The 22,344-nt window shown below is 42.2% G+C and overlaps 1 protein-coding gene across 1 annotated transcript; it reads left to right on the top strand.

Annotated features, from left to right (window-relative positions):
* The first annotated feature begins 3,518 nt into the window (after positions 1 to 3,518).
* Positions 3,519 to 22,140, top strand: LOC149457674 (vomeronasal type-2 receptor 26-like). Its single transcript, XM_089683402.1, has 4 exons — positions 3,519 to 3,619; positions 5,253 to 5,544; positions 20,612 to 20,735; positions 21,233 to 22,140. Exons 1-4 carry the CDS (start codon positions 3,519 to 3,521, stop codon positions 22,138 to 22,140), a joined length of 1,425 nt encoding a protein of 474 aa, XP_089539528.1.
* Positions 22,141 to 22,344: the final 204 nt, after the last annotated feature.

Below are 22,344 nucleotides of genomic sequence, written 5' to 3'. Positions count from 1 at the left end.
ATTGCACCTGTTTGACTCTTTTAGTAATAAATCTTTCTTTCTGAAAGTGTTAAACTGGTTTTAAGCGCTTACTTGCAATTCACGAATTCCTGCCTTTGAAGAGACGCTACTGCTGGTTATAATCTCTGTATAACAGGCCTGCGGACCGTGTTATATAGATCAATATTTCAATCATTATAGTGTATATTTGATAAAGAAAGTTTCCTTCTTCTCTGACAAAAGACGGTGGTGGCAGTGTGAAAGGGTTGGTTGCGTAATTAACCCGACCCAGTAACAAGCGCATTCAGGCTGCAGGCACCGATTGTAGCCCATTAGCTGGACCATCGCTGTGCAGGGTGCAGCTGGGTGTGGCCTTGTTACGCATGTCACACCACGGTTTTAGATCGGCCAGTCCTTCGGTCACGAGTTTGGTGAGAAGGTCCGGAGTCTGAGGTCTGCGGGCGTGACATATTATTGTTGGTCGCGGTCGTGCGATTGTCGCATGTTGGTGGCGGCGATCGTGCGATCGTGACAACTCCTATAAATATGCACATGTAACCATGAATGAAAGTCCAGAACAAAATGTATATTAATCAAACTAGTGCTGGAAATCAGTGTGAGTATCCAACAAGCAGAGTAGCTGTGGATCAACAGCTGTGTGCTCGTGGTAGGTGATCTTCAAACGAGATGAAAAAATCCTAAATGGCAGAAATGGCCCCTCACCTCAAAGCGGTGACCACAGGGGCCAACTCGCCTTATGGATATCACCACGAAGCCACGTCCAGACCAGGAAGTTGCACGGAATCCACTGCCACTAGCAATCTCAGGTCACACTCCCCACATGGCGTCAAACATATAAAAACAGAACATGCTTCATAGTGTAAAACCTTTATTTGCATCAATAAATGAATAACAAAATGCCCTCTCACATGTAGAAAATGGTAAAATCACATTGCCACCACTTGTTATGGGTGTACTACATGGATCAGATCATAAAGGCGTCCAACCGGAAGTGGGTCACCGGAAATGATGTACCGTCGCGTTGCGTCACGACCACGTGACTTCCTCGGGGTATACACCCACCGGTGATCAGCTGTGACCTTATATATTGTATGCATAGCCAATAAATCAATAAAAAAACTCGAAAAGATGGTGGCCATTTTGCCAAAGGCCGCATGCACATAAGCACAGCGGCCATCTTGCCGTAGACCAAACCGCTACTGATAAAGAATAATCCATCCACATAATCCTTCCATCCACATCCAAAGGTGTCAAAGACCCCACCCTGCACACCCCTCACCAATCAGGTAACTTGCCCATATTCAAACTCCCACCTTTTTTTCTTTAACCCTTTCCAGTCTTTCCTACCCCCCTCTTAACCTAGTCATGCCTGCTCTGTGCTATTTTTCTTTTTCTTCCTTTTCGCTACACGCATCTCTAAACAATTCATCCATGGCTGTGGTCCCTTGAAGATGTGCTCTGAAATGGTTGCTGATGACACAACCCAGGCTGATGCTGCTGACCTCTTGGGTCTATTTTTATCCATGTAAGATCAACCTCCTACAGTGGTAGCAAAATTTGTGGACACTTTTGATAATTTTAATGTTTTGCAACTTTGCAGGCTTTTAAGAGATGTTATTTTGCACCAAATTCAAATGTTTATATGCCAATTTAAAGACAATTGAATGCAGAATTCAATAAAAAAAAAAACAGAATATGTACAATTTAAAAAAGTTACGCTTCCTTTAGCCAAAAAAGAAACACAAGAACAAGTGTAAATTCAATGTGTTTCTTGTGTTAGGTTGTCCACGGATGTCAGGGACAAGATTGTAGACCTACACAAGGCTGGACTGGGCTACCAAACTATCGCCAAGCTGCTTAGTGAGAAGGTGACAACAGGTGGTGCTGACATCCTTGGACAGCTCTTTGGTCTTTACCATGGTGGAGAGTTTGGAATCTGATGGTTTGATTGCTCCTGTGGACAGGTGTCTTTTATACAGGTAACACAATGAGATTAGCAGCACTCCCTTTAAGAGACTGCTTCTAATCTCAGCTTGTTACCTGTATGAAAGACACCTGAGAGCCAGAAATCCTGCTGAATGATAGGGGATCAAATCCTTATTTCCCTCATGAACATGCAGATCAGTCATCATTTGTTAGACGCATTTCTTTTGAATTTTTTTGTTGCTATTCTGTCTCTCAGTGTTACAATACACCGAACATTTGAATTTTAGACCGATCATTTCTTTGTGAGTGAGCAATAATTCAAAATCAGCAGGGGATCAAATACGTATTTCCTTCACTGTATAAAATCTTTAGATTGGACTTTCTGATATATGGAAAAACATCTTTAAAAATGTGTTTTAGCTCTGCACCTTCTATCTATTTAGGTAGGAATAAGTTGCCTGTGTCTTGTGCTTTACTCCAAGATATGGAATTTACAGGTAAGTCAAAATTACTCTTACCTGACACCAATATCTCCCCCCCGCCCCAGACAGAGTTGCTCTAAGCTGACCCTAATACCAATCACAGAGATATGTGGCAATATTGTATGACAATAGCAGGGGCGGACTGACCATTTGGAAACACGGGCACTGCCCGAGGGCTCGGGGTCAGCAGGGGGCCCCATGAGATGACCCTGGTACCTTTTTCATAGGCTTTTTTGAGTTTGGGCAAGGGCACAGGGGCCCCATGATCCCCTATTGCCCGGGGGCCCCATGAGTTATCAGTCCGCCCCTGGACAATAGCTTGTTAAACCCTCATCTTACAGCATATAGAGGATTGATAATATTACTCAGTTAAATAGAGAAGTTATATTGGTTGCTGCTACTGAAATAGTTGTCCTCAGACATTTCTCTTTCAGTCTAAATAAATCTCCCATATTGTATATAATGTGCTGGAGATGATCACTTATCAGTTAGGAGGAAACACACAGCTATCGGTGATTGATCTCTGTCATGGCCGGATTTCTGATCCTCATTGTCCTCTCCGGGTTTGTTTCCATCCTAAAAGGAGATCATTTAATTGCCTCTACAATTGATCTCCATAAACCTGTGTGTCACCTCTCCTCTCTACAGCCTTTGTTTGAATACGAGTATTACCGGCCAGGAGATGTGATCATTGGGGGGCTCTTCTCTGTACACAACTCCATAGAGAGGATACAAGGAAGAAATGGTAGATTTTTTTTAATGTATTACTGCGAAAGGTAAGTGTATTGTCATCGCATTTTTGTTGTCATAAAGAGATAATCTTAATAAATGCATTGTATCCAGGGGTGGACTGACAACTCATGGGGCCCTCGGGCAATAGGGGAACATGGGGCCCCTGTGTCCTTATCCAAACTCAAAAAATCCCATGAAAAAGGTCTCAGGGGCATCTCATGGGGCCCCCTACTGACTACAAGCCCTCGGGCAGTGCCCGAGTTTCCAAATGGTCAGTCCGCCCCTGATTGTATCTCTCTCTATCTTTCTCTCTCTTGCGCTTCATCAATGTATGTAGTATAAGGTAGGGATTGGTAGGGGCTGGGCTCAGCTGACAGCATGAACACAGTTGCGTCAGTCTCCAGACGTCAGATCTTTTTTGCAGACTTCATTCAGGTGTGTGATGTAGATGATGACTATCCCAGTCACAAAGAGGTCAAGTAATAATTGTATGCCCTCTATAATATAACACAATAAATCCCCCAATAATAATTGTATCACCCCTATAATAAAACTCTATTATCCACCCAGTAATAACTGTATTCCCTCTGAAATAAAATCCTATTATCCCCCAAGTAATACTTGTTTCCTCCCATCATATAATCCTATTATCCCACCAGTGATAATTGTTTTCCCCTATAATAAAACCCTATATCCTTCCCCAGTAATAATTGCATCCCCCTATAATAAAATCCCATTATCCTCCAGTAATATTTATGCCCCCCCATAATAAAACTATATTATTCCCGGTAACAATTGTATTCCCCTTATAACAAAATTCTCCATTTTCTCCTCAGTAATACTAGTATCCCACCTACAATAACATGATATTATTCCCCATCACCCTATAATAAAACTATAGTATCCTCCCATAATAATTGTTTTTTTTTAATTATTTATGTTTCAGGGGTTGTATTTTGAGCTTTTCATGTCTTCTCTGGGCTTTATAGGACCTTTGGGGTGATCAAAGCAGAGCAATCTTACTGACCACTTGTTCTCAGAGTAGCCTTTTGTTTGCATCATTTGAAGAAACTGCCAAAACAGTGTGCACCTCGAATAAATCACATTATATCACTCATATTCTCCACAATACCCCCATCCCTATACATAAAACAAAAGTTAGGCATACATCAGTTAGTTCCACTATGCCCAGTTAAAACTGTCCTTCTGTTGGTCAATTGTATCCTCTGCATTATAAGCTAGATTTCAACACTGTCAGTCCTAATGAAAGGCTTAAGATTTTGAGGATCCAATTCCGCATCATATGTTAGGTGTAGACATGAGGAGAACATATCTGGCCTTAGTTCACCCAACGTTACTGAGGTTTTGGTGCCCAATACAAACCTTATTGAAGAAAATGGGAGCCCCATGTTAAAAAACAATATTATTGTTTAGGCTGATAGATAAGGGATTGTCAAACATATGGCATGGAAGCCTGGGCACTGGCCTGGAGAACATGTACCAAAGCATATAAAAAAAAAATTCTGTTTATCCGAGGGCAGCTAGTTTAATAATGCCTAAAGGGCACCAATAAAAATGCTAAATGCCTCTAAATAACATTCTTGGGGATACCCTTAACCTACCTGAGAAATGACATAATGTACAAAACCTACTACAGCAAGACCATTTCCTTCTGTGGAAAGGGATTCCCTTCATCTATATCAGACCCTTATTCTAGATGAAGGTCTTGTATTGATATTAATAGGGGCTCCCATAATATAGAATGGGTAGGGTTCCCTCTAAAAATACATAGAGTATCAGCAACTTATCCTTTCCCCGATATGGCTGTTAAAGAGGAAGCCACATAAAAAAGGTATGAGGTCCTTCAAACTTTTGTCCTAGTGATAGGTTTTTCTGTTTTCTCAGGTAATTCAGGTAATTTTATGTAAAATTACTTTGCAAAAAATAGACATTTAGCTACACTGGAAAGTATTTAGTCAATGCTGTTTTATCTTTTTTTGTTATTTTTTTAAACTTTTTCTAAGCATTTTACAAATTTTACAGCAATATTTTTAAATGTGTGCAGTCAGTCATATGTGAGATTTATTGGTATACCTTCATAATCCTTCACAGTTTGGATATACTAGAATATCAAGTCTTGATGGCATTTTTCTTTGCAATTGATGAAATTAACAAGGATCCCCATCTCCTTCCCAACATTACTCTGGGCTATCACTTGTTTGACACGTGTGGGTTTGATATGAAAGCAATAGATTCCATTCTGAAGATACTTGCTGGTTATCGGGGAAGAACTCCAAACTACTCATATATGGAAATCCCTAAAGTTGCTGGTTTTATAGGTGATTCCACTTTCCCACCAACACTTGCTGTGGCTGAACTCTTGAATGTTTACCAATACCCACAGGTAGATTGTCTCTTCTGAAAATGTCTTGAACATGATTTATCTAGAACAGTGCTGGCCATGTAGGATGTATCCAAGCAGGAGGGGGCTTGGGAAGGTTTTGCCCATTTTAAATGAGATTTTCCCATTTTCAAACATTCACGATTTGAAATTTCCATCAAACAATATTTATTAGCATGAACCTTTCTTCAAATAAGATTCAGCCAAAATATATTCTTCAATAGGAAAGTAATCTGCTGTACTATTTATCCAATGAATCACTAATGTAGAGGGTTTTTTTTTTCTGAAATTTACGCAACATTTTCCCATTTTCCCCGCATTTGCATAAATTTTAAACCATTGGAGTGGATTGGTAACCCCATAGCAAGAGAGCAGTAAGCCTGAAAATGCTGCACGGCCCCTCTGCTATGTTGATGCCAGCACTCATACACTTCATCATTAGGGAGCACTGGGCTGTGAAATGGGATTTTTGGTGCCACTGAATCCCAGGAGAGAGTGCAAGCAAGGGGGCCTGAAATCATATGAAGGCAAGTAAGTGGTCACCTGTTCCCTGGTGAACTGGTTTTAGTTTCTCCACCCCTAACTAGTACACTGTGCATGCAGTTAGAAATGTCATTAAAACCACACTGTTAGAAAACCTTTATTTATTCAATTGTAACTAATTCTAGGTTCCAGTCATGTGCATGGATGTCCCCTGGGTCCAATCCGGCATTGGCAGATCACAGAGCATAGTCCTTCATCCTCACTGCTCTAATGTTTGTTTCAGCACCGCTAGATTGCACACACTACGCACTGTTTTTTGAGCACAAAGAAATCTGGGATGGAGTTGCTTGTCATGTCATTGTCCATATTTGTACTTGAACTTTCTGGGAGAATTACAAGGGTTCTTCAAAACGTTTACGCACTTTTTAAAACTTTATGTACATGATAGAAAGGGCATAAACGTTTTGAAGACCCCTCCTAAACTAGAGTTAATGTGAAATACAAAATATTGGTGGTTTGAATAAAGGAAAGGTGGAATTTAGTGGTCAATAAATATTGGGCCTTCCACACCTAAAATCCCTGTGCCTACATATTATTCAATCACACCATTCAGAGCCATGAAGGTGCTTACAATTTGAGGGCCACATATACATTCACATACATTCTAGTGTAGGTTCAGTTTATACAAGACCTACTAGAATGTTTTTAATTGTGGGAGGAAACCCTCTCCTGCACTGGAAATACATGAAAACTCCATGCAGACTCGTGCCCTGGTTGGGATGTAAATCTAAGACTCCAATGCAGCAAGGCAGCATTGCTAACCATTGAACCACTTATAGTTCCTTAATCTTGTGTTTCTTAGATCAACCATAGAGTTACTGATCCTCTCTTGAGTGACAAAGAGAAGTTTCCAAACTTTTACCGCACTGTTCGGAGTAGTTGGGCTTGGTATGAGATGGTTATAAAGATCCTGAACATTTTTAGGTGGAATTGGATTGGAATTATCACATCAAGTGATGGCACTGGAGAAACAGAACTGCGAGAGCTGAGAAAAGAGATGACCAGACACGGGATCTGTACAGAATTTGTTATTTACCTGACCAACAATGAGGACATTAACAGACAGAGAATGATGGTCATTAAGATGTCAACTACTGATGTCATTGTAGTATGTGGCCATTTTATTTTCAAATATATCATCTTTTTTAAGGAATTAAATGATCTCAGACAAAATATCACATTCATCCTCAATGAGTCATGGAAGGTTATTTCATATCCAGAGATCAGTCTGAGGGAAACATTTAACTGCAGCATAATACCTCTCCACCTTCTTCGCTACATTCCTGGATTAAGCGTTTATTTGGATAATGTACATCCATCGAAAAGACCAGATGATCCATTGCTGGAGGATATTTGGCTCAGGAAGTTTAATTGTCTTTCTTCTAACCCAACAAAAAATAAGATGTTCCGGTTATTAGGCCTTGTCCCTAACATCACCTGTACCGGGACAGAAATGATGCATAACCACTTTAGTAACAATCATAACCCCAAATTTTTTTTCACCTACACTGCAGTATATGTGCTGGCTAAAGCTTTGAACAATATGATACTAAGTGGAAATTTTAAACATGGATTAAGAAAAAAAGTAAGACTTCGCATTAATGTATAAAAATAGGTAAAGTCTGGAGTAGAATTATATTGTTTATGGTGATTACATGGAATCCACATTCTTTGAAATGTCATTTGACAGTATATCTATGTACGCTGCTCAAAAAAATTACAGGAACACTTTTTAATCAGAGTATAGCAGCAAGTCAAACTAAACTCCTGGGATATTGATCTGGTCACTTAAGTAGCAGAGGGGGTTGCTAATCAGTTTCAGCTGCTTTGGTGTTAATGAAATTAACAACAGGTACACTAGATGGGCAACAATGAGATGATCCCCAAACCAGGAATGGTTTTACAGGTGGAGGTCACTGACATTTTTTCCCTACTCATCTTTTCTGACTGTTTTTCACTAGTTTTGCATTTGGCTATGGTCAGCGTCATTACTGGTAGCATGAGGCCATAACTGGACCCTACAGAGGTTGCTCAGGCAGACCAACTCCTCCAGGATGGCACATCAATACGTGCCATTGCCAGAAGGTTTGCTGTGTCTCCCAGCACAGTCTCAAGAGCATGGAGTATCTGCTCCTTTGTGCAAGGAGGAACAGGATGAGCACTGCCAGAGCCCTACAAAATGACCTCCAGCAGGCCACTGGTGTGAATGTCTCTGACCAAACAATGAGAACAGACTTCATGAAGGTGGCCTGAAGGCCCGACATCCTCTACTGAGCCCTGTGCTCACTGCCCGACACCATAGAACTTGATTGGCATTTGCCATTGAACACCAGAATTGGCAGGTCCACCACTGGCGCCCTGTGCTTTTCACAGATGAGAGCAGGTTCACCCTGAGGACATGTGACAGACATGAAAGGGTCTGGAGAAGCCATGGAGAATGTTATACTGCCTGTAATATCGCTCAGCATGACCGTTTTGGTGGTGGGTCAGTGATGGTCTGGGGAGGCATATCCATGGAGGGACGCACAGACCTCTACAGGCTAGACAATGGCACCCTGACTGCTATTAGGTATTGGGATGAAATCCTTGGACCCATTGTCATGCTGGTGCAGTGGGTCCTGGGTTTCTCCTGGTGCATGTCAATGCCCGGCTTGGTGTGGTAAGAGTATGCAGGCGGTTCCTGGAGGATGAATGAATTGATACCATTGAATGGCCCCCATGCTCGCCTGACCTAAATCCAATAGAGTACCTCTGGGATATCATGTTTCAGTCCACCTGATGCCACCAGGTTGTACTTCAGACTGTCCAGAAGCTCAGTATTGCCCTGGTCCAAATCTGGGAGGAAATACCCTAAGACACCATCCGTCATCTCATTAGGAGCATTCCCCGACATTGTCAGGCATGCATACAAGCACGTGCGGGCCATACAAACTACTGAGGACCATTTTGAGTTGCTGCAATGAAATTTCAGCAAAATGGACTAACATGATGCATAATTTTTTCACTTTGATTTTTGAGGTGTCTTTGAATTCAGTCCTGTATAGGCATATAATTTTAATTTCCATCAAACAATGGGGCATTCTTACATTCCTAACACATTACCCCATCCATGTCAGTAAGTCCAGCATTATATTTTTCCCCATTGATATCTGATGTGTTTTCAAAGTGTTCAAATCATAAGTAATACCTAATTTGGAATGTGCAGTTAAATTTTGGGCACCAATTCACAAAAAGAACATTGGGGGACTGGAGAAAGTAAAGAGAAGTGCAACTAAACTGATACGAGGCATGGAGGAGATCAGCTGTGAGGAAAGATTAGAAGAACTGAATGTATTCTCTCTTGAGAAGAGGAGATTAAGGGGGGATATGATCTCCATGTATAATACATAAGGGGGATATGATCTCCATGTATAATACATAAGGGGGGATATGATCACCATGTATAATACATAGGGGGGGATATGATCTCCATGTATAATACATAAGGGGGGATATGATCTCCATGTATAATACATAAGGGGGGATATGATCACCATATATAATACATAAGGGGGGGATATGATCTCCATGTATAATACATAAGGGGGGATATGATCTCCATGTATAATACATAAGGGGGGGATAGGATCACCATATATAATACATAGGGGGGGATATGATCTCCATGTATAATACATAAGGGGGGATATGATCTCCATGTATAATACATAAGGGGGGATATGATCACCATATATAATACATAAGGGGGGGATATGATCTCCATGTATAATACATAAGGGGGGATATGATCTCCATGTATAATACATAAGGGGGGGATATGATCACCATATATAATACATAGGGGGGGATATGATCTCCATGTATAATACATAAGGGGGGATATGATCACCATATATAATACATAAGGGGGGATATGATCCCCATGTATAATACATAAGGGGGATATGATCTCCATGTATAATACATAAGGGGGATATGACCTCCATGTATAATACATAAGGGGGATATGATCTCCATGTATAATACATAAGGGGGGATATGATCACCATATATAATACATAAGGGGGGATATGATCCCCATGTATAATACATAAGGGGGGATATGATCTCCATGTATAATACATAAGGGGGGGATATGATCTCCATGTATAATACATAAGGGGGGATATGATCTCCATGTATAATACATAACGGGGCATATGATCTCCACGTATAATACATAAGGGGGGATATGATCTCCATGTATAATACATAAGGGGGGGTATGATCTCCATGTATAATACATAAGGGGGGATATGATCTCCATGTATAATACATAAGGGGGATATGATCTCCATGTATAATACATAAGGGGGGATATGATCTCCATGTATAATACATAAGGGGGGATATGATCTCCATGTATAATACACAAGGGGGATATGATCTCCATGTATAATACATAAGGGGGGATATGATCTCCATGTATAATACATAAGGGGGATATGATCTCCATGTATAATACATAAGGGGGGGGGATATGATCTCCATGTATAATACATAAGGGGGGATATGATCTCCATGTATAATACATAAGGGGGGATATGATCTCCATGTATAATACATAAGGGGGATATGATCTCCATGTATAATACATAAGGGGGGGATATGATCACCATGTATAATACATAGGGGGGGATATGATCTCCATGTATAATACATAAGGGGGGATATGATCTCCATGTATAATACATAAGGGGGGATATGATCACCATATATAATACATAAGGGGGGGATATGATCTCCATGTATAATACATAAGGGGGGATATGATCTCCATGTATAATACATAAGGGGGGGATATGATCACCATATATAATACATAGGGGGGGATATGATCTCCATGTATAATACATAAGGGGGGATATGATCTCCATGTATAATACATAAGGGGGGATATGATCACCATATATAATACATAAGGGGGGATATGATCCCCATGTATAATACATAAGGGGGGATATGATCTCCATGTATAATACATAAGGGGGGATATGATCTCCATGTATAATACATAAGGGGGATATGATCTCCATGTATAATACATAAGGGGGGGGGGATATGATCTCCATGTATAATACATAAGGGGGGATATGATCTCCATGTATAATACATAAGGGGGGATATGATCCCCATGTATAATACATAAGGGGGGATATGATCTCCATGTATAATACATAAGGGGGGATATGATCTCCATGTATAATACATAAGGGGGATATGATCTCCATGTATAATACATAAGGGGGTATATGATCTCCATGTATAATACATAAGGGGGATATGATCTCCATGTATAAATACATCAGTGGTTCATATAGTGAACTCGATGTAGTTATTCACACTGAGGTCATCACAGAGGACAAGGGGGCACTTTTTATGTCTGGTGGAAAAGAGATTTAATCTCCAAACACGGAAAGGTTTCTTCACAGTAAGAGCTGTGAGAATGTGGAATAGACTCCCTCAAGAGTTGGTTGTGGCCAACTCAGTGGTTTGCTGTAGGAAAGTCCTGGATTCTTTCTTGGATACACAGAATATAATTGGATATAACATTTATAGGGAAAGTTGATTCAGGGAATATCTGATTGCCTCTCGGGGGATCCCTGCAGGAACAAATTGGATCGTGCTTTGCTGGCTTTTTTGCCTTCCTCTGGATCAACTGTGGATATAGGATTATAACTCTTTTTATTCTGAACTGGATGAACTTTTGTCTTTTTTCTTTTGTGAACTTTTGTCTTTTCAGGAACTCAGTAACTGCAGATAGTAGCTAGCAAGTGGAAGGCACAGGCTGGAGAAAAAGCAGTGTCAGACAAGTCGGGTCGGGATCTATCAGGTGGATCAGGTACAGGGAGCTGGCAAGCAGATAGTTGAAGTTCAGGCCAGAAGTCAGAAACCATAGGTAGATAGCAGGGGAACAGGCAAAGGCGTAGTCCAAGGGTAAGCTAGGTCAGTGCAGGCAGAGTTCAAGCGAAGTCAAGGCAGGCCAGGTCATCAACAGGATCAGGATACAACAGACAGCAGATACTGAACACAGGGGTGGACAGAACATTTGGAAACTCGGGCACTGCCGAGGGCCAGTAGGGGGCCCCATGAGATGCCCCTGGTACCTTTTTCATAGGCTTTTTTGAGTTTGGGCAAGAAAACAGGAGCCCCATGATCCCTTATTGCCTGGGGGCCCCATGCGTTTTCAGTCGGCCCCTGACGGTACATGGTAGACCAGAAGGCAAGGACTCCTAGTGCGGTAGCAGTTTAAATAGCTTCCCTGGCGCCAGTCTGGTGGCAGGTGTGCACGCCGGCGTGCACACACGCAAGCATGTGCGCATGCACACGGGCATGGCTGATAGGTAATTGGCATTGTTGCATAAATGTGTATCTCGGCATTCTCTGATTTCCCTGACAGGGTAATATCAAGGAAGAAAAAAGCTTCTAATATTCTGATGAGTTCATGTCTGGGCCTGGAGATTTGTTTTGGGGGAGTGTATGTATTACATTTGTAATTTCCTTAATGGAAAATGAAGAATTAAAAAAGTGTAACTTCTCATTTTGAACTTTGGGTAGTGAAATTAGAACTGAATTGAATCTAGGAAATCTGAAATAATTTCTGTAGTTGGCTGGGGAGTGTTCACTTCTTCTCTAAGATTATAAAAGGAACTGTAATAGGTGCGGAGTAGATCAGCGATTTCTTGGGGATTGTAAAGCTCACAAGCTGTTTTAGAATGCAATAAGTAGGATATTGTTTGTTTAGATATTTTATATTTCACCTGGTTTGCTAATAGTTAACCAGCTTTGGTACTGTTTGAGCTCGTTCACACTTGACTTTATTTCTAACTCTTGCCAAATGCCCCTATAGCGTTTGACGGGCATTAGACAGGCGTTTGAGAAGTGGTTTTAACGCTACTCAAATGCTCCCCAAACGCTCTACCAGGGGCGGACTGACAACTCGTGGGGCCCCCGGGCAATAGGGGATCATGGGGCCCCTGTGTCCTTGCCCAAACTCAAAAAAGCCTATGAAAAAGGTACCAGGGGCATCTCATGGGGCTCCCTACTGACCCCCAGGCAATAGGGGATCATGGGGCCCCTGTGTCCTTGCCTAAACTCAAAAAAGCCTATAAAAAAGGTACCAAGGGCATCTCATGGGGCCCTCTACTGACACCGGGCCCTCGGGCGGTGCCCGAGTTTCCACATGGTGAGTCCACCCCTGCGCTCTACAAATGTTCCCAAAATGCTCCCAAAATGCCCTGTGCAGTTTTGAGGTGGTTGATAGGTGTTTGCCAAGCATTAAAACCGCACCACAAATTCCTATAATGAAGTTAAATGGTATTAACGCTCCACAACCGCGTCACAACCGCATGGAGGAGCACCATAGACTCGAATGGGAGGCTTCAACTCCTCCAGACTTGACACGAGGCATCTGTTTTGCCACGACACAATACTACGTGGCGCTAACGCTTTCGTGTGAACAGCACGCCATGTGCAGAATTTTCATAAGAGTTTGAGAAGCGTTAAAAACGCTTCCCAAACGCCTGTCTGACGCCTGCTGACAAAACTAGTGTGAATGTAGCTTTATAGTATCAGTTAGCTTTTAAGTTTTGCAATGATCTGTCATGTTGTGATATATATATGGGTCTAAGTTCATATCTAGCCTTCTTCAGTTGGGAGCTGGTGCAATGCGTGGGACATTTTTTGTTGGTTTGCTCTAATGTTTGGATAGAACCGAGCAAATCATTTAGCTGGGTCCTCTACAGAAGCTTCATTTAGATCAAGCAGTTCTTGAATTGACTTAAACGGTAAAGAATTGTTTTCTGGATGACATTAGAAATACATCAATACACCATCTATTCGCTCTAGGTTCTGTGTGGCCCATACCCACTGAGATTGACACTGACGCATGATCTGACCATGTCATATTGTGTATTACAGAATTGCACACCTTTGTAAGAGAAATGTGTCCACTAGAAAGAAATCAATCCTGGAATACGTTCTGTGCACATGGAAATAAAAACGTTGAATACCACTCCATGGAGTGCTGATACCTCCAAACATCAAAGAGTCTTGATGAACAAATAAGAGGCCAAGGTAGCTCCGCAAAAAAGATTCCGGAAAGGATCTGACATATCTATTGCACTATCACTTCAAAGTCTCCACACATTATGCCAGGCCCTTGTTGATTAGATTGTACCTTTTTCCAAGCCTTATTCAGGAGAGAGATAGGTTTGACATGGGGAATTATACATTCACTATAGTATAGGTTGAGTTGTTAATTTTGCACAACGAAAACCTTCCCATATCATCTACAATAGTAGAAATACGTTGGAATGACTGAGTCCTTTACTGCGGTTACAACACCTCTTTTTTTGGTTGCTGCATTTGCAAAGTAAATTTTTGGAAACTGTGGATGTGAGTATTTTGGTGGGATTTTGGTACTAAAATGGGTCTCTTGAAGGCACAAGATATCACATTTGAGGTTTCTTGTTTCTTTCCATATCGTATGTCTCTTTGCTGGGTTATTGAGTCCTTTAACAAAAAAGGATGAGATTGTAAATGCCATATTGTAAACTGGTTAGTTCTGAGTACCTGATGCCATGTCACAGTATTTGCATGGGGTGGATGATCCCAATCTTAAAGGTGGGTTCTAGTTGTTGAATCACGGACAAACGTCTGTTCGTGCATGACTTTCTGCAGTCACCACAGAATATAATTCTTCAGGAAATGTATGAAGCTTAATGTAGGTAATGTTGGGTTAGAACAGAGACTTTTATCAACATAAAAAGAAAGAAAAAGAACAACTGACAAAAAAACCCCCAGATGATTATTTTCCAAGAATCTGTGTGGTTTTAACACCACTTTAGATCGGGGTAAGAGAGAGAAAAAATTTCAGTATGCACTTTGGAAGCACACCGGAGGTAATCATGGTTGTATAATATACTTGCTGCATAGCTCACTCAGACACAACAGTATTCTCGACAGTGGTGCCCTTTAAAAGAAATGGAGTGCCATGTCGCTCGTCAGGTGGATTACTCAAAATTTTCCACTCCTGTAGCAACCGCAGGCCTGTGGAGACTGTATTCACTGAAAATGAGCACAGCAGAGCAGGTAAGCGGCATTTCTCAGGGGGACATCTACACTGATGATCAGGGCACTGATCATCAGTGCCCTGATCATCAGTGTAGACCCACCAGTGTCCATGCACCCAATAGTGCCCATCTGTGCTTGCTATCAGAGTCCATCTGTGCTTGCTATCAGAGTCCATATGTGCTGGCTTTCAATGCTCATCTGTGCTGGCTGTCAGTGTCCATCTGTGCTAGCTTTCAGTGCCTATATTTTCTGGCTTTAAGTGCCCATTAGTGCTTGCTATCAGTGCCTCCTCAGTTCTGGCTGTTAGTGCCTATCAGTGCATCTTATCAGTGCCCATCACTGCCGCCTATCAGTGCCCATCACTGCCGCATATTAGTTCTGCCTCATCAGTTCCTCCTCATCAGTGCCCACCAGTGCAGCCTCATCAATGCACATCAGTGAAGGAGTAAAATCACTTATTTACAAAACTTAAACAGAAACTAAGAAAAACGTTTTTTTCAAAATTGTTAGTCTTTTTTTGTTTGTTTACCAAAAAAATACAAACCCCAGTTGTGATTAAATACTGCTAAAAGATAGCTCTGTTTGTCTCAAATAAATGATAAAAATTTATTGTGGGTTCAGTGTTGCATGACTACACAATTTTCATTCAGTTGAAAATTGTCCTGGGCAGGAAGGGGGTAAAAGTGCCCAGTAGGGAAGTGGTTAATGATTGTAGTGAAAAAGGCTTTTAATTCAGGAGGTTTCACTGTTTCTGGGATGCCCCTTATTTTCACATTGTTAGGCCTGGAGCAATCCTCCAGGTCTGCTATTTTATCCTTGATCCAAGTTATATCTTCATCATGTTCAATGTGCGCCTCTACCATCTCATTGAAAGTATTTGCACATTCTCTCATTTTATCTTCAATGTGGGACACTCTGTCTATTACTTCATTTATCTCTGTTTAAATGGCTAGGTTAAAGACATATTGTCTGCATGAATTGAACTTCTGAATGACACTAACATGTCCTTTAAGGTTGTGTTCAGCACTGGCTGGTTAGCTGTGGGGAAGGCAAGTATGGAGTCCTGCAACTCATGAGTGTCCTCCAGAGAGCTATCCATCTCACTTGCCTCAGAAGTTGCTGCCATTGTGTGTTGCAGCTTCTGTCTGGACTTGGCTGAGGTTGAATGCTGTTGAGAAGATTTGGATGCCAATGCTATAGTGTGGGGGTGGCAGCTTCCCCTATCCTGCCTCATTTGCTTGGGTTCCCCTTCATCATATGAGGTGATTTTGGAGAACCGCTGTCACTGCCATCTTGCCTTCTGAGCTGGAGTGGAGGGGAGAAGAACTCTGTCAGCTTCTTCAATCTCCCTCGGTCCTTTGGTGGGACACGCTCACCATGGATTAGTGACCTGTGTCCTACTAAAACTGCTGGTTTTGCAGGCTTTGCAGTGCTTGTCTGGGCTTTGGTGTGCTTTGTCAGTGCGGGACCTCAGCTCTATGTGGCCATCTTCCTCTTGTGCCGGCCACATCACCCTCTACTTTATTTTTTTTACAAACCTTTGCTTATTATCTCGGATATGGACATTGTTGTATGGCAGACATGGCTCCCAGCATCCAAACTCCTTTGAAGTTCACCCCTGCTCGAACCCACAGTTGACAAGGAAAACTGGGAAAGTAGAAGTAAATGCTGGGAGGAGCTAGTAGATTGACTAGACTTTTTACCCCCCAGCTGATTGGAGCTGCTAGGAGGGCGAGAAGACTACTTAACCAGCAGCTAATAGAAGAATCTGGAAGGCTCCCCAGCAGTAACCTAATTGTAAAAAAGGGTGGAAATGTGTTTTTTAAATGTGCAGAACCTTCCAGTTGGTGTTTCAATGGCAAATAACTCTAAATGAACAGTAAATCAATTATTTACCAGTTTATAAACTGTCCACCTATAACTATATGCTAACTGTGAGCTGATGAATTGGGAAGAATTACATTTCCTCAAACTTAACCTATCCAAAACCGAGCTCCTGGTCTTCCCCCCACCCCGTGCCCCCCCTCCCATCCTCTCCATCACTACTAACAACGCCACCATTTCTCCCACCCCACACGCCAAAGTCCTGGGTGTCACCCTGGACTCCCACCTCTCCTTCCTACCTCACATCCAACTGCTATCTAGATCTTGCAGGCTCCACCTCCGCAACATCTCCAAGATACGTACATTCCTCACCCCAGACACCACCAAACAACACATACACTCCCTCATCATCTCACGCCTGGACTATTGCAATTCCCTTCTCACCGGCCTACCCAAACGAACGCTATCCCCACTCCAGTCTATCCTGAACTCAGCAGCTAGATTCATCCACCTCACCAACCGCTCCACATCCGCCTCTCCCCTCTGCCAATCCCTTCATTGGCTCCCGATTGCCCAACACATCAAGTTCAAGCTGCTAACTCTGACCTACAAGGCCACTCACAATGCTGCCCCGAACTACATAACTGACCTGATACCCAGATACTACCCTACCCATGCCCTCCGCTCCTCACAGGACCTCCTACTCTCTAGCTCCCTGGTCTCCTCCTCCCACGCCCGATTGCAGGTCTTCTCCAGGACTTCCCCCATCCTCTGGAACTCCCTACCCCAATCCATTAGACTGTCACCTACCCTCCTCACCTTCAGGCGCACCCTGAAAACCCTCCTCTTCAGGGAAGCCTACCCCAACCTCACCTAACACCCGACCTCACCTAACAACTAACCTCCTCCACTCCTCCCACCACTGCATCCCCCACAGCCATCTCCTCCTGTACCACCTTCCCCTCCCTCCTAGATTGTAAGCTTGAAAGAGCAGGGCCCTCGAACCCCTCGTGTATTGTATTGTTACTGTCTTGTCTCATGTTCTGTCCCCCTTGCTACTGTACAGCGCTGACCATACCCTTTGGCGCTATATAAATACTGTATAATAATAATAATTGTAACATTTTTTGACTTTTGAAAGCTTCACAGATACATCCAGACAGTTCATTACATCAGCCCCACCGGTGAGGAGATCTTCTTTGATGACAGAAGAGAATTACCCTCTGAGATGATTTTGGCAAACATGATTTGTGATGATACTACACCAGGAGAGTTTAATGTCCAGGCACACTCCTTCACAACCAGTAAACTTCTAGTAAGAGTCAGCAAGCCAGAAGATATTAAAGTAAATATCCATTGGAAACATGGAAAAGTAAGAACTTTCTTTTATTTCTTTTTCTTTGATGTATTTTGGATCCCCGACCCAGATATAAATAAATGACTAAAGACAGAAAAAAAAATTAGACTGTACTTAACATAGAATCCAGAAGCAAAAGGAAATAATTTCAAACAAATGTTTTAAACGTGAAACAGTTTTTGACCATTACAGTTACAGATCTCGAAACACAGAGCAGATGATTAACTAAGACAGAACAATGAAAATGCAGTGTTGGCATATACACTCACAGGCCACTGTGAGAATTAGGTACACCTTGCTGGTGCCAAGAAAATATTCCCCACACCATGACACCACCACCACCAGCCTGAACCGTGGATACAAGAGATGGTATTCTGCATACCTTGGTGTAACGAGTGGCTATTTGAGTTACTGTTGCTTTTCTATCTGCCCATTCTCCTCTGACCTCTGACATCAACAAGGCATTTTCGTCACATAACTGCCGCTTATTGGATATTTTCTCTTTTTCAGACCATTCTCTGTAAATCCTAGAGATGGTTGTGTGTGAAAATCCCAGTAGATCAGCAGTTTTTGAAATACTAAAACCAGCCTGTCTGGCACCAACAACCATGCCACCTTCAAAGTCACTTAAATCACCATATGCCTAAATGCATTGCGTTTCTACCATGTGAAAGGCTGATTAGTAATTTGTGTTGCCAAGCCATTGAACTGGTGTACCTAATAAAGTGGTCGGTGAACGTACATTATATTGCCAAAAGTATTGGGACATATGCCTTTACACTCAAATGAACTTTAATATCATCCTAGTATTAGTCCATAGGGTTCATTATTGAGTTGGCCCCGCCCTTTGCAGCCCACCCTCTCTGGGAAGGCTGTCCACAAGGTTTAGGAGGGTGTCTATGGGAAGGTTTGACCGTTCTTCCAGAAGCACATTTGCCAGGTCAGGCACTGTCAGACTTGGCCTGGCTTGTAGTCTCCTCTCTAGTTCATCCCAAAGGTGTTCTATCGGGTTGAGGTCAAGACTCTGTGCAGGCCAATCAAATTCCTCCGTCCCAGACTCTCTCATCCATGTCTTTATGGACCTTGCGTTGTGCACTGGTGCTCAGTCATGTTGGAACAGGAAGGGGCCATCCCCAAACTTTTCCCACAAAGTTGGGAGAATGAACTTGTCCAAAATGTCTTGGTATGCTGACTCCTTAAGAGTTCCCCTCACTGGAACTAGGGGGCCAAGCCCAACCCATGAAAAACAACCCCACACCATAACCCCCCCAAAACTTTACACTTGGCACAATGCAGTCAGGCAAGTACCATTCTCCTGGCAACCAACAAACCCAGACACATCCATTGGATTTCCAGACAGAGAAGCGTGATTGGTCACTCCAGAGAACACGTCTCCTCTGCTCTAGAGTCCAGTGGCGGCGTGCTTTACACCACGGCATCCGACTCTTTGCATTGCACTTGGTGATGTAAGGCTTGGATGCAGCTGCTCGGCCATGGAAACCCATTCCATGAAGCTCTCTATGCACTGTTGTTGTGCTCATCTGAATGCCACACCAAGTTTGGAGGTCTTTAGCTATTGACTCTGCAGACAGTTGGTGACTTCTGCGCACTGTGCGCTTCAGCATGTGCTGACCCCGCCCTGTCATGTTATGTGGCCTACCACTTGGTGGCTGAGTTGCTGTTGTTCCCAGTTGCTTCCACTTTGTTATAATCCCACTAACAGTTGAGCGTGGAATATTTAGTAGCCAGGAAATGTCACGGATGGACTTATTGCACAGGTGGCCACCTATCACGGGGCCACGCTTGGAGTCACTGAGCTCCTGAGAGCGACCCATTCTTTCACCAATGTTTGTAGAAGCTGTCTGCATGCCTAGGGACTTGATTGTATACACCTGTGGCAATGAAGGGGATTGGAACACCTGAATCCAATGAGTTGGAGGGCTGGCCCAATACTTTCGGCAATATAGTGTATATGACGTGTGATAGGCCATATTATTTAATTATGTAATTAATATATTATTATTTTCATTAAATTGTTATACAAATTATATTATAGCAATTATTTGTTGTTATTATTATTTATTTTATGTTAACCAAATGTTTGCTGGGTAAATTATTTTTGGCTGTCAAAATACAAAACCTATGTTTTTGCTGTGTGTAAATCGAGCTACATAGTTGTTTCTTAACATGAGCAAAAAACCGAACTATTGCCTAAAAATAACTTTCTTTTAGAGTCCCCATGCTCATTGTAATGACCCATGTCCCCCAGGATTCAGAAAAGGTCCAACTGGAGGAATCCATGCCTGCTGTTATGACTGCCTGCCGTGTTCTGATGTGGAAATCTCCAATGTAATAGGTAATATATGACTGGTTGTTGGTTGAACTGGATGGAATTGTGTCTTTTTTTCTACCAGATTAACTATTTATCTATACTGTATATACTAGTGCATAATTGTTTAACCTCTTGCGCCGTCCGCATACAAATGTGCAGCCTCCCGGCGTCTGGGCCTTGATGCCATCGGCTGCACATTTGCGTGCAATTAAGAAAAACATATGTGCTGAGAGCACGCGCCTTGCATGCTCCCAGCACACATGTCTGGTACTCACGGAAAGGTCCCGATCTCCTCTTTCGATCAGGACATTTCCAGATCATGTGACCGCTGTGACGGTGAATCACGGCGGTCACATGACCTTAAAACCCCGCCCCGCTTCCCGGCTTCTGAAACCCTTAAAGGGCCGAGAGGCGCCGGCGCCAAGGGGTTATGAGTGATGTACGATATGTGTTATGTCATTGATGTTTTTAGTCATTTTAATAATTGGGAACGTTTCTAACACCCAGTTTGTCTCCCACAGACAGTGAAATTTGCCACAAATGTCCTAGAGACCAGTGGCCAGATGAGAGAAAAGTGAAATGTATTCCTAAAACCTACGAATATCTCTCCTACGAGATGGACATAATCTCTCAAGCTTTTTATTTTATCTCTCTATTATTTTCAGCTGTAACTCTCTATATATTGACATTATTTATTTTATTTCGGGACACTCCAATTGTAAAAGCCAATAACCGAACTGTGAGCTTCATCCTCCTGACCTCCATCTTGCTGAGCTTCCTCTGTGTCTTCTTGTTCCTCGGTCGTCCTGTGAATATAACCTGTATGCTGAGACAAATATCATTTGGGATTTTCTTCACCATTGCTGTCTCTTGTGTTCTGGCCAAGACTATCACAGTCTGCATTGCCTTCAAAGCCTCCAAACCCGGCAGCTACTGGAAGAAATGGGTGGGAGAGAAAATTTCTAATTCTTTTGCTATAATCTGCTCCTCTGTCCAAGTTCTAATCTGTGTTATTTGGCTGTCAGTGTCTCCTCCCTACCAAGAGTATGACATGGACTCCTATCCTGGGAAGATCATCATTCAGTGTAATGAAGGGTCTGTTATCGGGTTCTACTTTGTGTTGGGTTATATGGGGTTTCTGGCAGCTGTGAGTTTTCTTCTGGCTTTCATGGTGAGGACATTACCGGACAGTTTTAACGAGGCCAAATACATCACCTTCAGCATGCTGGTGTTCTGCAGTGTCTGGATTGCCATGATCCCGGCCTATCTGAGCACCAGAGGGAAATACATGGTGGCTGTTGAGGTCTTCGCCATATTGGCCTCCTGTGCTGGATTGTTAGGATGTATATTTTTTCCTAAATGTTACATAATTATAATTAAACCTGAGAGAAATTCAAAAAAACATATATTAAACAAAGTGAAATCATAGCATACCGGTTTAATATTTATATAAGTGAAGATATGTGAAGATACTTGTATAGCATGATTTAGAAGCATACTTGATTTGTCTAGAACTTTAATAGGTGGAAAAAATTCTACCATTTGATAGGCCAAATTGTAAACCAACCAAATACACCAAAGGGCATACAATTATTTATTTACTTTTGTACTTTTATTTTAACCGTTATTTAAA

The sequence above is a fragment of the Staurois parvus genome, unplaced genomic scaffold (assembly GCF_062004578.1).
Source record: "Staurois parvus isolate SC_StPar_1 unplaced genomic scaffold, SC_StPar_1.0 ptg000308l, whole genome shotgun sequence".
NCBI classification, from domain to species: Eukaryota; Metazoa; Chordata; class Amphibia; order Anura; family Ranidae; genus Staurois; species Staurois parvus.
Note: the sequence above shows the minus strand (reverse complement) of the source record. Positions and strands in the feature narration are given on the sequence as shown.